Source organism: Nerophis lumbriciformis, linkage group LG01 (assembly GCF_033978685.3).
Source record: "Nerophis lumbriciformis linkage group LG01, RoL_Nlum_v2.1, whole genome shotgun sequence".
NCBI lineage: Eukaryota > Metazoa > Chordata > Actinopteri > Syngnathiformes > Syngnathidae > Nerophis > Nerophis lumbriciformis.
Genome location: NC_084548.2, coordinates 72,062,128 through 72,078,124, shown reverse-complemented (window position 1 = coordinate 72,078,124; position 15,997 = coordinate 72,062,128). Strand labels below are relative to the sequence as shown.

The 15,997-nt window shown below is 40.6% G+C and overlaps 1 protein-coding gene across 1 annotated transcript in view; it reads right to left on the bottom strand.

Moving 5' to 3' along the window:
* Nucleotides 1-15,997, bottom strand: part of dgkaa (diacylglycerol kinase, alpha a) — a 132,903-nt gene that overhangs the window by 37,328 nt on the left and 79,578 nt on the right. Inside the window, exons 9-12 of the mRNA XM_061925405.1 lie at nt 8,621-8,738; nt 8,466-8,554; nt 8,258-8,377; nt 2,730-2,828 (exon numbers count right to left, since the gene is read on the bottom strand). Coding sequence (XP_061781389.1) covers nt 2,730-2,828; nt 8,258-8,377; nt 8,466-8,554; nt 8,621-8,738 — 426 coding nt within the window. The remainder of the gene's footprint in view (nt 1-2,729; nt 2,829-8,257; nt 8,378-8,465; nt 8,555-8,620; nt 8,739-15,997) is intronic.

Genomic DNA, 15,997 nt, shown 5'->3' with positions numbered 1-15,997 from the left:
ACTGTATATACCTTTATATACATATATACATACCTATACTGGCTCACCTGCACTGGCTTCCTGTGCACTTAAGATGTGACTTTAAGGTTTTACTACTTACGTATAAAATACTACACGGTCTAGCTCCGTCCTATCTTGTCGATTGCATTGTACCATATGTCCGGGCAAGAAATCTGCGTTCAAAGAACTCCGGCTTATTCGTGATTCCCAGATCCCCAAAAAAGTCTGTGGGCTATAGAGCTTTTTCTATTGGGGCTCCAGTACTATGGAATGTTCTAGCAGTAACAATTAGAGATGCTACCTCAGTAGAAGCATTTAAGTCCCATCTTAAAACTCATTTGTATACTCTAGCCTTTAAATAGACCCCCCTTTTAGACCAGTTGATCTGCCGTTTCTTTTCCCCCTATTCCTTGTGGAGGGGGGGGGGGGCACAGGTCCGGTGGCCATGGATGAAGTGCTGGCTGTCCAGAGTCGGGACCCGGGGTGGACCGCTCGCCTGTGCATCGGCTGGGAACATCTCTGAGCTGCTGACCCGTCTCCGCTCGGGATGGTGTCCTGCTGGCCCCACTATGGACTGGACTCTTACTATTATGTTGGATCCACTATGGACTGGACTCTCACAATATTATGACAGACCCACTCGACATCCATTGCATTCGGTCTCCCCTAGAGGGGGGGGGGTGTTACCCACATATGCGGTCCTCTCCAAGGTTTCTCATAGTCATTCACATCGACGTCCTACTGGGGTGAGTTTTTCCTTGCCCTTATGTGGGCTTTGTACCGAGGATGTCGTTGTGGCTTGTGCAGCCCTTTGAGACACTTGTGATTTAGGGCTATATAAATAAACATTGATTGATTGATTGAACCTAACTTCAATTATTTTATTTTCTATTTTTTATTATTAACTCTGTTTATTGTTTATTCTATTACCCCTTTTACTTGTATTTTTTTTTAATAATAATGATGATAATTATAATAGTTATTATTTTTTAATTATTATTGTTGATTAACCGTTTTATGAAATTATTATAATAACAAATTATAATTATTAAAAATATAAATTTTATTTAATATGATTAAATATTATTTAAACTATTATAATGATATATTATAATAATTTAGTCACTTTAACCCCAATTTGCTCATTTGTATTTTTTCTTTTCCTTTCCTTTTACTAATACCTGCTATTAATTAATTAATACATTTAAATTCTGTCAAAAAAATGTCTCCAACATCAAAACATTTATTCATTCATCTTTAACATCTGATATTTTAATATATATTCATTATTAATTCTATTTATTCTCAGCATCTTTAATATTTAATTTATTGCTCAAGGCAATTTACTGTCAGTTATTTTTCCCCCAAACTCATACTAGTTTATTGGTATTTTTAGGGCCCGCATGGCCCAATGCATAAGGACTCCCAAAGGGAGTCCTTATGCAATGGGACATAAGGACCTATTGAATTTGTAAGGTTTTATTATTATTATACCGGCTGCCTCTTTGAGCACTAATTTGACCCACTTAACATGCTTCAAAACTCACCATATTTGACCCACACATCAGGACCTGCGAAAATGGTCTTTTAATGAAAAAAACAAACCCCAAAACTCAAAATTGCGCTCTAGCGCCCCCTAGGAAAAAAAAAACTAGACTGCCTGTAACTCCCACTAGGAAGGTCGGAAAGACATGAAACAAAATTCTCTATGTAGGTCTGACTTAGACCTAGATTTCATAATTGTACATCCTTGGGCAGAAATCAACAGGAAGTTGGCAATTCCCCCTTCAAGACAAAAAAGTACTAAAAACAGTCACTTTTGCCTTTTTGAGCTGTAATTTGACCCCCTTAACATGCTTCAAAACTCACCGAACTGAACACACACATCAGGACTGGCAAAAATTGCGATCTAATAAAAACACCTGACCCCAAATCTCAAAAATTGCGCTCTAGCGCAATTTTTGAATAAAACGCTGAAAAAACTGCTCCTCGGAAGAAAAAAATGACAAAACTGCCTGTAACTCCCACTGGGAACCCCCAGCAAAAATCAACAGGAAGTTTGCTATTCCCCCTTCAAAACAAATTTTTTGTAAAAACCGGTCACCTTCCTTCAAAAACTATCTCCTCTGAGCGCGTTTGTCGTTTCGGCTTCAAACTAACACAGGAGAGAGATTGAACCCTTGTGTATAAAAGTACAGAACAGCGTTTTTCTAACTGCTCCGGTTTTGATTTTATGACCCTTCAAAGAACCGCTGCGCTGATGCTGCTGCGCTGCTGTTTTTTTAAGATGGCTGCTTAAAAACCAGCGTGCCTACACAATGCAGACAAGGTAAGTACACTAGACAAAAGTATTGGGACACTTATGACTACCACCGGACAAAAGTATTGGGACACTTATGACTACCACCGGACAAAAGTATTGGGACACTTATGACTACCACCGGACAAAAGTATTGGGACACTTAGGACGACAACTGGACAAAAGTATTGGGACACTTGGGACTAAAACTTGACAAAAGTATTGGGACACTTAGGACTAGCACCTGCCAAATATGCGGGCCTGACCAATGCTGCTTGCAGCTTTAATTCTATTTATTGTTTGTCGTACTCGTTTCTTTAGAAAATGTGGTAGAGAAACGGCAGGAATAAACAAACTCTGCGTCTTCCTACTCCTTTTCAGAAATGGTGTCCGTTAAAGTAAGACATGGAGCATGTGTGCGTTACCAAACCTTAATGACAGGATAGACGGCCCACGGGGGCAGGATGTGGTCTCGGAGCGGGCCGCACGTGCACTCGCTGGGCTCCTCGGCCGCACACGCGTCATGACGCTGCAAAACGGAGAAAAAATGTCAGAACAGGACAAGCCCTTTAACCTTTAAAGGTCCTGAGTGTGGAATAGACTAAATGTACAAACCCTAAAAGCAGTCAAGTTGTCACGTTGTGTAAATGGTAAATAAAAAGAAAATACAACAAATCCTTTTCAACTTATATTCAATTGAATAGACTGCAAAGACAAGATATTTCATGTTCACACTTAGAAACTTTGTTATATTTTGCAAATAATCATTAACTTAGAATTTAATGGCAGCAACACATTGCAAAAAAGTTGTCACAGGGGCATTTTTACCACTGTGTTACATGGCCTTTCCTTTTAACAACACTCAGTAAAGGTTTGGGAACTGAGGAGACACATTTTTGAAGTGGAATTCTTTCCCATTCTTGCTTGATGTACAGCTTAAGTTGTTCAACAGTCTGTTGTGCTATTTTAGACTTCATAATGCGCCACACATTTTCAATGGGAGACAGGTCTGGACTACAGGCAGGCCAGTCTAGTACCCGCACTCTTTTACTACGAAGCCAGGCTGTTGTAACACATGGCTTGGCATTGTCTTGCTGAAATAAGCAGGGGCGTCCATGGTAACGTTGCTTGGATGGCAACATATGTTGCTCCAAAACCTGTATGTACCTTTCAGCATTAATGGTGCCTTCACAGATGTGTAAGTTACCCATGCCTTGGGCACTAATACACCCCCATACCATCACACATGCTGGCTTTTCCACTTTGCGCCTAAAACAATCCGGAGGGTTCTTTTCGTCTTTGTTCTAGAGGACACGACGTCCACAGTTTCCAAAAACAATTTGAAATGTGGACTCGTCAGACCACAGAACACTTTTCCACTTTGCATCAGTCCATCTTAGTTGAGCTCGGGCCCAGCGAAGCCGACAGCGTTTCTGGGTGTTGTTGATAAATGGCTTTGGCTTTGCATAGTAGAGTTTTAACTTGCACTTACAGATGTAGCGACCAACTGTAGTTACTGACAGTGTTTTTCTGAAGTGTTCCTGAGCCCATGTGGTGATATCCTTTACACACTGATGTCGCTTTTTGATGCAGTACAGCCTGAGGGATCGAATTGTTCGGCCTTGCCGCTTACGTGCAGTGATTTCTCCATATTCTCTGAACCTTTTGATGATATTTCGGAGCGTAGATGGTGAAATCCCTAAATTCCTTGCAATAGCTGGTTGAGAAATGTTGTTCTTAAACTGTTTGCTCAGGCATTTGTTGACAAAGCGGTGACCCTCGCCCCATCCTTGTTTGTGAATGACTAAGCATTTCATGGAAGCTGCTTTTATACCCAATCATGGCACCCACCTGTTCCCAATTAGCCCGTTCACCTGTGGGATGTTCCAAATAAGTCTTTGATGAGCATTCCTCAACTTTCTCAGTCTTTTTTGCCACTTGTGCCAGCTTTTTGCAGGCATCAAATTCCGAATGAGCTAATATTTGCGAAAAATAACAACGTTTACCAGTTCCAACGTTAAGTATCTTGTCTTTGCAGTCTATTCAATTGAATATAAGTTGAAAAGGATTTGCAAATCATTGTATTCTCTTTTTATTTACCATTTACGCATACTTGCCAACCCTCCCGAATTTTCCGGGAGACTCCCGAAATTCAGCGCCTCTCCCGAAAACCTCCCGGGACAAATATTCTCCCCAAAATCTCCCGATTTTCAGCCGGAGCTGGAGGCCACGCCCCCTCCAGCTCCATGCGGACCTGAGTGAGGACAGCCTTTTCTTTATGACAACAGGGTGACAAGAACTAAATCATCCAGACTAGAGATACATTGTATTATTATGTTTATCTTACCTAAAAATAAATATATTTATTAATATTAAAAAAAAATAAATAAATACATTTTTACTATATTTTGCTAAAAACATCCAAATTAATTGTATTTTTATTTATTTTTTCTGACTCCTTATTACATCAAGCCATAGAATTATACATTAAAATAAACATATTTGAAATAATTAATTTTAAATTATCATAATAATTCATTTAAAATGACCATATTTAATTATTAAAATAATTGCTTGTTTATCAACAACTTTAGCATTTTATTCATTATATTTTGAAGCTCTCAGAAGCCAAGTTATGCTATATTCCTTAAGATTTATCTAAACACAGTTTTGTTTGCATATTTTCAGGATATATATATATATATATATATATATATATATATATATATATATATATATATATATATATATATATATATATATATATGATAGGTTGATTGGCAACACTAAAAATTGGCCCTAGTGTGTGAATGTGAGTGTCAATGTTGTCTGTCTATCTGTGTTGGCCCTGCGATGAAGTGGCGACTTGTCCAGGGTGTAACCCGCCTTCCGCCCGATTGTAGCTGAGATAGGCCCCAGCGCCCCCCGCGACCCCAAAGGGAAAAAGCGGTAGAAAATGGATGGATGGATATATATATATATATATATATATATATATATATATATATATATATATATATATATATATATATATATATATATGTATGTGTGGGAAAAAAATCACAAGACTACTTCATCTCTACAGGCCTGTTTCATGAGGGGTTCCCTCAATCTCCTGATGATTGAGGGAACCCCTCATGAAACAGGCCTGTAGAGATGAAGTAGTCTTGTGATTTTTTTCCCACACATACATATATTGCGCTCTACTACGGTATCGAGCACTATTTTTTGGATAACCTTATTAAGATATATATATATATATATATATATATATATATATATATATATATATATATATATATATATATATATATATATATATATGTCTTAATAAGGTTATCCAAAAAATAGTGCTCGATACCGTAGTAGAGCGCAATATATGTATGTGTGGGAAAAAAATCACAGCACTATTTTTTGGATAACCTTATTAAGATATATATATATATATATATATATATATATATATATATATATATATATATATATATATATATATGTCTTAATAAGGTTATCCAAAAAATAGTGCTCGATACCGTAGTAGAGCGCAATATATGTATGTGTGGGGAAAAAAAATCACAAGACTATTTCATCTCTACAGGCCTGTTTCATGAGGGGGGTACCCTCAATCGTCAGGAGATTTTAATGGGAGCATTCGCATACCATGGTTTATATAGGGCACAGAGTGGGTGGGTACAGGCTGGCCTAGGGGCGTGGTGATTGGTTCATGTGTTACCTAGGAGGTGTTTCCGTCTATGGCGGCATGTTGTTACAATTTCGCTGCGCTTGTTGAGGGATGACAGGTCTGGACGGTAGATAATAAACAGTTTCTCTTTCAAGCATAGGTTGCATCTTTTATTACCACTATTGTAAGGTGTGCTGGATGCAAGAATTTGACGGAGCAGAAACGTGTGAACTCGTTGGGAGTTTCCTCCTCTCCCAGCTCGCTAGCCTCAATCTGAACCTTGGTATTTACCGTGATGACGGACTGGCAGTGTGTCGCGCCTCGCCAAGGAGCAGCGAGAATACCAAGAAGCGCATATGCCAAATTTTCAAAGAGAACGGCCTACGGATCACGATTGAAGCCAACAAGCAAACCGTCAACTTCCTTGACGTCACTTTCAACCTGAGAAATAACAGCTACAAACCATTCACGAAACCCAACAAAACACTCCAATACGTGCACCATGACAGCAACCATCCACCCACCACCACGAAAAGAATACCTACCGGAATCAATAAAAGGCTATCGATGCTGTCATCTAGCAAAGCTGAATTTGACCAAGCAACCCCCCCGTACCAAAAAGCCCTTGATGAAAGCGGATACAATTTCACCCTCACCTATGAACCCACGCCAGGAAACCAGCCAAAAAAGAACAGAAAATGAAACGGCATCATCTGGTACAACCCCCCATACAGCAAAAACGTCTCAACGAACATTGGACACAAATTCCTCAACCTGATTGACAAACACTTTCCCAAAGACAACAACCTAAGAAAAGTATTCAACAAGAACAACATCAAATTGAGCTACAGCTGCATGAACAATATACGACAAATCATCTCAAACCACAACAAAACAATTGCAAATGAGCCGTCGACCCCCAGTCAGAACGACTCCAAAACCAACAAAGCATGTAACTGTCGAAAGAAACCTGATTGCCCCCTCAACGGGGGATGCTTACAAACATCAGTTGTCTACCAATCTAAGGTAATACGCAAGGACATTAACACATCCGACACATATGTAGGATTAACCGAGGGTGAATTCAAAACCAGATGGAACAACCACAAGGCTTCTTTCAGGAACAAAAACCTGCGAAATACCACAGAACTCAGCAAACACATTTGGGACCTCAAAGACAATAATGTTGAATATTCAATAACATGGCAAATTCTTGCATCCAGCACACCTTACAATAGTGGTAATAAAAGATGCAACCTATGCTTGAAAGAGAAACTGTTTATTATCTACCGTCCAGACCTGTCATCCCTCAACAAGCGCAGCGAAATTGCAACAACATGCCGCCATAGACGGAAACACCTCCTAGGTAACACATGAACCAATCACCACGCCCCTAGGCCAGCCTGTACCCACCCACTCTGTGCCCTATATAAACCATGGTATGCGAATGCTCCCATTAAAATCTCCTGACGATTGAGGGTACCCCCCTCATGAAACAGGCCTGTAGAGATGAAATAGTCTTGTGATTTTTTTCCCCCACACATACATATATATATATATATATATATATATATATATATATGAAATACTTGACTTGGTGACTTCTAGTTGTCAATATACTCCTCCCCTCTTAACCACGCCCCCAACCACGCCCTGTCCCACCCCCGACCACGCCCCCACCCCCCCACCTCCCGAAATCGGAGGTCTCAAGGTTGGCAAGTATGCATTTACACAACGTGACAACTTCACTGGTTTTGGGTGTTGTATTTATCATATTGGGTACCATAAACGGACAAAAGTCTACAGGAAGTTATATTATTTATTATTATTGGTTTTTGTTGTTGTTTTTTTGCACATCATATTTATTTATTTACCTTATTTATTTTTTGTTTATCTTTAATATATTTGTTTGATTGAATCTAAGTTTGCATATATTCATGTGTGTCTATATTTGTTGTGGGCACTAGGTGACAATTACCTTGGGAATTAAAGTGGGTGGGTATTGTAAGGGGTAGGGTTTACTATGTTACATATTGTAAAATGTGCAGATGCCTCAACTTGCTGTTGCCATGATCCATCATACTGTACTGTCTGCAAAATTCAATAAAAATATTTGAAAAAAAAAAGTCTACAGGAAGGGAAAATGTGTCTTTTTGCTTGTCTTCCACACCCGACTCCTCTGAGCAGTAACCTTCCCCATACGCTCTCCATAAAGTTGGAAGAATTGTCCGAAAAGGTTGCTATGCTCGGTTGCTATGCTCGGTTGCTATGCTGACCATGGAGTGGCACCACACGCAGTGTTTGCCCGTCAGGCCTTGGAAGCTCTTGATCTTCTTCTGGCACTTGTCGCACTTCCTGGAGTCGCAGTTGCCGCTCACCCAGTCGTGCACGGGAACCTAAAGCCAAGGGAATAACTCACCGGATAAACAACATTTAAAAAAAAAAAGAAACAGGTTTATGAGTGTTGCCGTGGGAACGCCGTACCCCTGTTTCTTTCTTGGACTTGACGTAGGTTCTGGCGCAAGGGGCCGGGTTCCTGTTGGCGCAGCGGCCGTGCACGGTGTACTTGCAGCCTGTAGGGACAAGGGCACACGGCTCTGGGTTCTGTCGCCCCCCTTGTGGCGGCTGCCGGTACTCACAGGTGCAGCACAGGCCTTGCTTCCTGAGGCCCAGCAGCATGCTCTGGCACACGTTGCAGTAGGCGGGCTTGTTGAAATGCTTCATCCTCCACAAGTGCTGACCGTCCGTCTGGGTCATCTAGACCGTGACAAGCACAAGTTAACCCTTCGTAGGAACTTCAACAACCCTCACGTGAACAATATGATGGTAACAAATGGTAAATGGGTTGTACATGTATCGCGCTTTTCTACCTTCAAGGTACTTGTTGGAATAATTGTTTGTAAGTTATCACAAAAGAAATGTTGTATTATGAATGCTGTATTTCGAGGCCTAACAAGAGGAAGAAGGCTCGTGAAACGCCACTGTGATTTCAACACGGACAGATGGCAGGATCTGCTCAACTCCCAGAGGAACTCTCTTTGAAGTGTTAAACGAACTCTCTTTGAAGTATTTCACAAACTCTCTTCCAACTATTTGGTAACTGAAGTCAACGCTATTTACGACCCGCTGCCCTCTTGAAGTCACTGTGGTCAGGAGACGGGAGGGGTTATCCATTGTCCTCCAACACCTGCTGGATCCAGGAAGAGCCCAAGCCCGAGAAATCCTCTTCTTGGACTTCAAAGCGACCGTAAACAATGACTCTTTTACACACTTACCATTCCTGCTGTGACATATGTTGGTGCGTGAACATGGAACATCTGAATTAAAAGAGGAGACGAAAACCTTCTTCGTCAGAGCGTGCTAAGACACTGTAAGAGGTTACAGGTTGACGCATGTCTCTCCTCAATTGAGTCCAAATTGAATTCTGTCTCTGTTTGATTCCTTGCCTTTTGTCTTGTTTAATAGATGTCCTGTGTTTGAACGTGACAGTACTCAAAGCGCTTTGACACTATTTCCACATTCACCCATTCACACACTGATGGCGCTAACCACGACCCATCAGGAGCAAGGGTGACGTGTCTTGCTCAAGGACACGACGGACGTGACAAGGTTGGTAGAAGGCGGGGATCGAACTAGGAACCCTCAGGTTGCTGGCATGGCCACTTTCCCAACAGCGCCACACCGTCCCCAAAACATAAGCATTCAAATAATTGATTTATGAGGGGTGCACAAAAAAAATCCATTTACATCCAAATCTCCATTCTAAATCCACTCATATCATAATTGTCAAAAATCAAATAAATAAATACTGTATACATATATATACTGTATACTTGAAGTTGGAAGGGTTTGAATCAGGTAAAAATTGCGGAACTTCTAGAAAGGTCCCATTCTTTTCAATAGGAATTTCACGGAAATTTGGGAAAAGATGGAATTTTTTTAGAAAAATGCTAAAAAATGTAAGTGTTTTGAATGAGTCGGTGTTGGAATTTTACAAATGATGACATAGTACTATTTTTAATTGAGAAATGGTATTACGGAATTCCTGGAATTTCGGGAAAACCGGGAATTTTTCCAATTAAAAAAAAAAAAAAACTTTGGTTTTTTTTGTCCTGATTAAGAGGAACGGTTGAAGTGGGTTGAAAAATATGGACGGAGTAGACGACAGAAAAAAGGGGTTTGATAAAATGGGAATTTTAGGAATTCCTGGACATTTTTTTTAACTTGAGAAAATGATAGTTTAAATGTCCAGGATGAGTAGAATGTGTTGAAGGTGGAATGGTTTGAAACGGTGGAAAAATGTGGAAATGGAGGAAGTTTGAAAAATGTAAAAATTTATTTTGAATGGGAAAAATGTCCCGGGAAACCTGGAATTCAACCGCGCCACGCTGTCCCCAAAACATAAGCATTCAAATAATTGATTCATGAGGGGTGCATTCACCCATTCACACACACATTCACACACTGATGGCGGGAGCTGCCATGCAAGGCGCTAACCACCACCCATCAGGAGCAAGGGTGAAGTGTCTTGCTCAAGGACACAACGGACGTGACGAGGTTGGTAGGAGGTGGGGATTGAACCAGGAACCCTCAGGTTGCTGGCACGGCCACTCTCCCAACCGCGCCACGCCGTCCCAAAAAAACTGCACGCAACTTTGAGGCTCGCACACCTCAGAAAGGAATCATTGTGAATGAACTAACTGTGGCTGTAGGCAACCTGCTGATGTGGTTTTTATGAACTCGAGTTGGCGGGAGCTTTTTACACTCGATATTAATGATAGAGTGGAACCTCAATTTATGAACCCCTCCATTTGCGAACTTTTTGGTTGACAAAGTTTTAGGTTGGCCAAACATAGACATTTAGCATGGAGCGCTACTGCCTACTGGCGCTGACGAGACGCGGGGCCGCCATCTTGGAGTGGTGATCCCCTTGTGGAGGATGCATATATGTTTAAGAGTTATTTCTTTTTACAAAGCCATGTTTAGAGTATCTCGTACTTTTCCTTTGTATATTCTACCAGTTTCTTTTTTTGTCCTCAGATGCCTGTTTAGTGTCTTAACCATTGGAATGTGAAATACAACCCCCACTCTTTTCCTTATCAGTGTTGCGAGAAGGGGAGAGATGGGGGCTTTCTTTGTGTGCAAGGAGTTGGCTTTTCCGTTTGAATGTCAGATCAACTAGAGTAGCCGATAGAGATGCGCGGATAGGCAATTATTTCATCCGCAACCGCATCACAAAAGTCGTCACCCATCCGCCATCCACCCGAACTAACATTTTATCAAAACCGCACCCGCCCGCACCCACCCGTTGTTATATATCTAATATAGACGATGCAAGGCATTAGTGAGGTTATAAAGCTTTTGCCTGTTAAAGAAAGGAGACTGATCCAATGCAGCAGAGACATTCAATGCGTGCCACGCTGTCACGGCCCAGACGCACACCAGTGCGCAATCATCTGGGAGCCGCGCTGAGCGCACGTCCAAGCTCGCTCGCGCCACTCAAACCTTTTTTAGTTTGTCGCGTACCACGTCTGCTGCCGGCGTTGCCATCTTTTTTTTTTCTTCTTCTTCTGTTGTGGCATGCTGCAGGTGCCTGCTCGTTTTTCGTATGTGGGTAACAACATTTAACTATGTATATATATTTCCGAATTGGTTTAACTGCCACCCGCCTGAATCTATTTAAAATCTAATTTTTTTTTTATTTCTTTGATCTTACCAAGCAAAAGGCTTGTAAAACTCCACTGTGTAGGATGGGAAGCGACATGAAGGTGTCGGTTTCTTTGATGTATTGTAATCCACAGGAAGATTTTGTCTTGACCCCAAATCTTTGTCTGGCCCCCCTCCAGGCACCTTTTCTTTGAACTGTTTTGTGACCAAAGGCAGCGGCTGTTTACGACCCCCTTCCTTTAGAAACAGCTGTTGCCATGTAATCAGGGAAAGTCCAAATAAAAGAGGAGGCGGACAATCTTTCGCCAGAGCGTGGTGGGAGACTGTACAAGAGTACAGCCCAGACGTTTCTCCTCAATTGAGCCAAATTTAATTCTGTCTCTGTTTGATTCCTTGCTTCTTTGTCTGTTTAATAGATGTCATCAGTGTTTGAACCTGACACCTACATAAACAATGTATGAATACATTAGATATCTATATATCTTATAGACTGTATCTCTGTTGCTGTTCTATTACATTCTTCCCTTAAATGATCATGTTTACAGTGATTGTTTTATATGTATGTTTTATGTATTTATATGTACCCTAACCCCCCTACCCAATCTGGACTGTGTTCCTAACTTTTACCCCTGTTGGCTTTTGCAATCTTTATCTTCATCATTTATTTCAACTTTATGTTATTCAACTATGGCATTTTTAAATGTAATTAATTTAATTGACAGGCAATTCTATTATGGTCATACTCTTGTTTGCTAGCGTCTAGGATTTCAGTACTATTGAAGATCTTTGCTCCTTCTCAACTCTGTGGTAATTTTCTTTGCACAAAATACAACCAATAGTACGATCTTTATTTAACATAAAGATTTAGCCATTCCTTTACCACTTTTGACCGTGTGTTTGGGGGTCATTGTCCTGTTGGAACACCCAACTGCGCCCAAGACCCAACCTCCGGGCTGATGATTTTAGGTAGTCCTGAAGAATTTGGAGGTAATCCTCCTTTTTCACTGTCCCATTTAAAGCACCAGTTCCATTGGCAGCAAAACAGGCCCAGAGCATAATACTACCACCACCATGCTTGACGGTAGGGGTGGTGTTCCTGGGTTTAAAGGCCTCACCTTTTCTCCTCCAAACATATTGCTGGGTATTGTGGCCAGCAATACATTTTGTATAAATATGATGGTAAAAGTGATAGCAAAGAAGCAGTTAGTAAAGTAAATATTAATAATACAGAAATGACAATGAACATTATTACACTACAAATGGAGCAATACAAATACCAATAGAAATATCACTATTGATAATGAATAATAACAATAATGACCTCTATTATCAACAATAAAATTGTTTCAAATGCAACAATACATACATGTAATGATAACTTCAATAACAAAAGAAAGCAGATAAAGAAAGAGTAGCGAACAGTATTAACCTTGTAGATTGTTATAGTAACAATAGGTTAGGCTTTGTCAGTGTGCTGGGAACAACGTTAATATATGTTTGATGAAATGTGAATATATGCATGAGTGTATTTATGCATGTTTGTGTCATGTCTGTGTAATCATGTTTTGTCTTAGTCATGTTTTGTTTAGTTATTGGACTCTTTAGTTTCTGGCTTTTCACTCCCTTGTCTTGTTTCCATGATTACCCCATTAGTTTTACCTGTTCCACGTTTGGACTCATTGTGCACTCTTGTTTGTCACCATAGCAACCCATTAGTTTTCACCTGTCACGTCACGCACCTGTTTCACGTTTTGAGTCACGCACCTGTTTTCGTTAATCATGTCTGTAGTATTTAAGTTCATTGTCTTCAGTTTGTCTGTCTGGTGACATCCCCACATTTATGCTTCTGCGCACTCTCCACACCCTTATGACCCTTGCTACTCTTTTTTCATGCCGGTTGCATGCCAAGTAAGTTTTTGTTTATTAAGCCACAGTTAGTGTTTTGTTTAATTGTTCATAGTTTCTGCCAATGTGCAAGTTCTGTGTTTATAGTCTAGTTTTGTACCTCCGCCCCTGTGCGCGCCTTTTGTTTAATCCTTTTTTTTGTAGTTTTAGTGTTTAAATAAATCATGTATTCCCCTTCACGCCACGTATGGTCCAAATATTTTGCACCTCGGGAGAACAAACCACGCCATAGTCCTAGTCGTGACAGTTTGTATGTGCTATCAATCAATCAATCAATCAATGTTTATTTACATAGCCCTAAAACACGAGTGTCTCAAAGGGCTGCACAAGCCACAACGACATCCTCGGCTCGGATCCCACATCGTGATGTAATCAAGCTAGCGTCGTTAGCATTAGCTAATATGCTAACACGTTTACAAACGTCTGTGTCAGGATTTTTAACTTCCAATGGCATTATTTTTGTAACGTTTCAGTTTTTTTGATTCCTCATTAGATTCACCAAAACGTCACCATGGAGTTATTGAGTCTGTTTGGCTAATTGGAGAGCTAGCTTCCACAGCTAGTGGGTCCATGACGATGACTTCTGTTTTGTTTGATCAGCCGTTTTACTGCCGCACACATAACAGGCATCGTTAAGAAACAATTAAGGTATGTAAACGAACATTTACAAAATCTTTCTGCGTAAATAACTAATTCCACAACGTATCTGTGGCTAATAGTCTGTTGCGGCTGATATATGGAAAAAAATGTTTCTTCTAAAATGTTGTGGGTGCGGCCTTTTTACAGGTGTGCTTTATAGTCGGGAAAATACGGTATATTTTTTCTTATGGAGAACATTTGTTTCATTATAACAACTTTTCGATTTATGAACCCTGTTCAAGAACTAATTAAGTACGTAAATCATACTGTACGGTTTGGTAACTCCAGTACAAAACACCTTTCGTAACAGAACTGTCCCACATTTCACACCCGCCGCTCCCCTAACCACATTGCTGATGATGCAGAAAGTGTTATGGCATCCTGTTCTAATCTCCAAGATTACAGAGGTCGCTGTCCATTTGTTAATCGGGCTCTTATCCAAATGAGAGGACAGTCTAAAATTGGTTTTGTTTCCCCCGAAAATCAGAAGCTGAATGAATGTGAATAAATAGCCTGAGAGGGAAGTCCTGGCATTGTTGTGATGGACCAACACACTTTTAAATGTTACAAACATTCAGTCAGCATACAAAACCCAAAGCCAGTGAAATTGTCACGTTGTGTAAATGGTAAATAAAAAGAGAATACAACAAATCCTTTTCAACTTATATTCAATTGAATAGACTGCAAAGACAAGATATTTCATGTTCACACTGAGTAAATAATCATTAACTTAGAATTTAATGGCAGCAACACATTGCAAAAGAGTTGTCACAGGGGCATTTTTACCACTGCGTTACATGGCCTTTCCTTTTAACAACACTCAGTAAAGGTTTGGGAACTGAGGAGACACATTTTTGAAGTGGAATTCTTTCCCATTCTTGCTTGATGTAAAGCTTAAGTTGTTCAACAGTCTGTTGTGCTATTTTAGGCTTCATAATGCACCACACATTTGCAATGGGAGACAGGTCTGGACTACAGGCATTGGCATTGTCTTGCTGAAATAAGCAGGGGCGTCCTTGAAAAAGACGTTGCTTAGATGGCAACATATGTTGCTCCAAAACCTGTATGTACCTTTCAGCATTAATGGCACCTTCACAGATGTGTGAGTTACCCATGCCTTGGCCACTAATACACCCCCATACCATCACACATGCTGGCTTTTCCACTTTGCGCCTAGAACAATCCGGAGGGTTCTTTTCCTCTTTGTTGCAGAGGACACGACGTCCACAGTTTCCACAAACAATTTGAAATGTGGACTCGTCAGACCACAGAACACTTTTCCACTTTGCATCAGTCCATCTTAGATGAGATCGGGCCCAACGAAGCGTTTCTGGGTGTTGTTGATAAATGGCTTTCGCCTTGCATAGTAGAGTTTTAACTTGCACTTTTCAGATGTAGCGACCAACTGTAGTCACTGACAGTGGTTTTCTGAAGAGTTCCTGAGCCCATGTGGTGATATCCTTTACACACTGATGTCGCTTGTTGATGCAGTACAGCCTGAGGGATCGAAGGTCACGGGCTTAGCTGCTTACGTGCAGTGATTTCTCCAGATTCTCTGAACCCTTTGATTATATTACGGACCGTAGATGGTGAAATCCCTAAATTCCTGGTTGAGAAAGGTTTCTCTTAAACTGTTCAACAAAGCCGACGGCGTTTCTGGGTGTTGTTGATAAACGGTTTTCGCCTTGCATAGGAGAGCTTTAACTTGCACTTACAGATGTAGCGACCAACTGTAGTTACTGACAGTGGGTTTCTGAAGTGTTCCTGAGCCCATGTGGTGATATCCTTTACACACTGATGTCGCA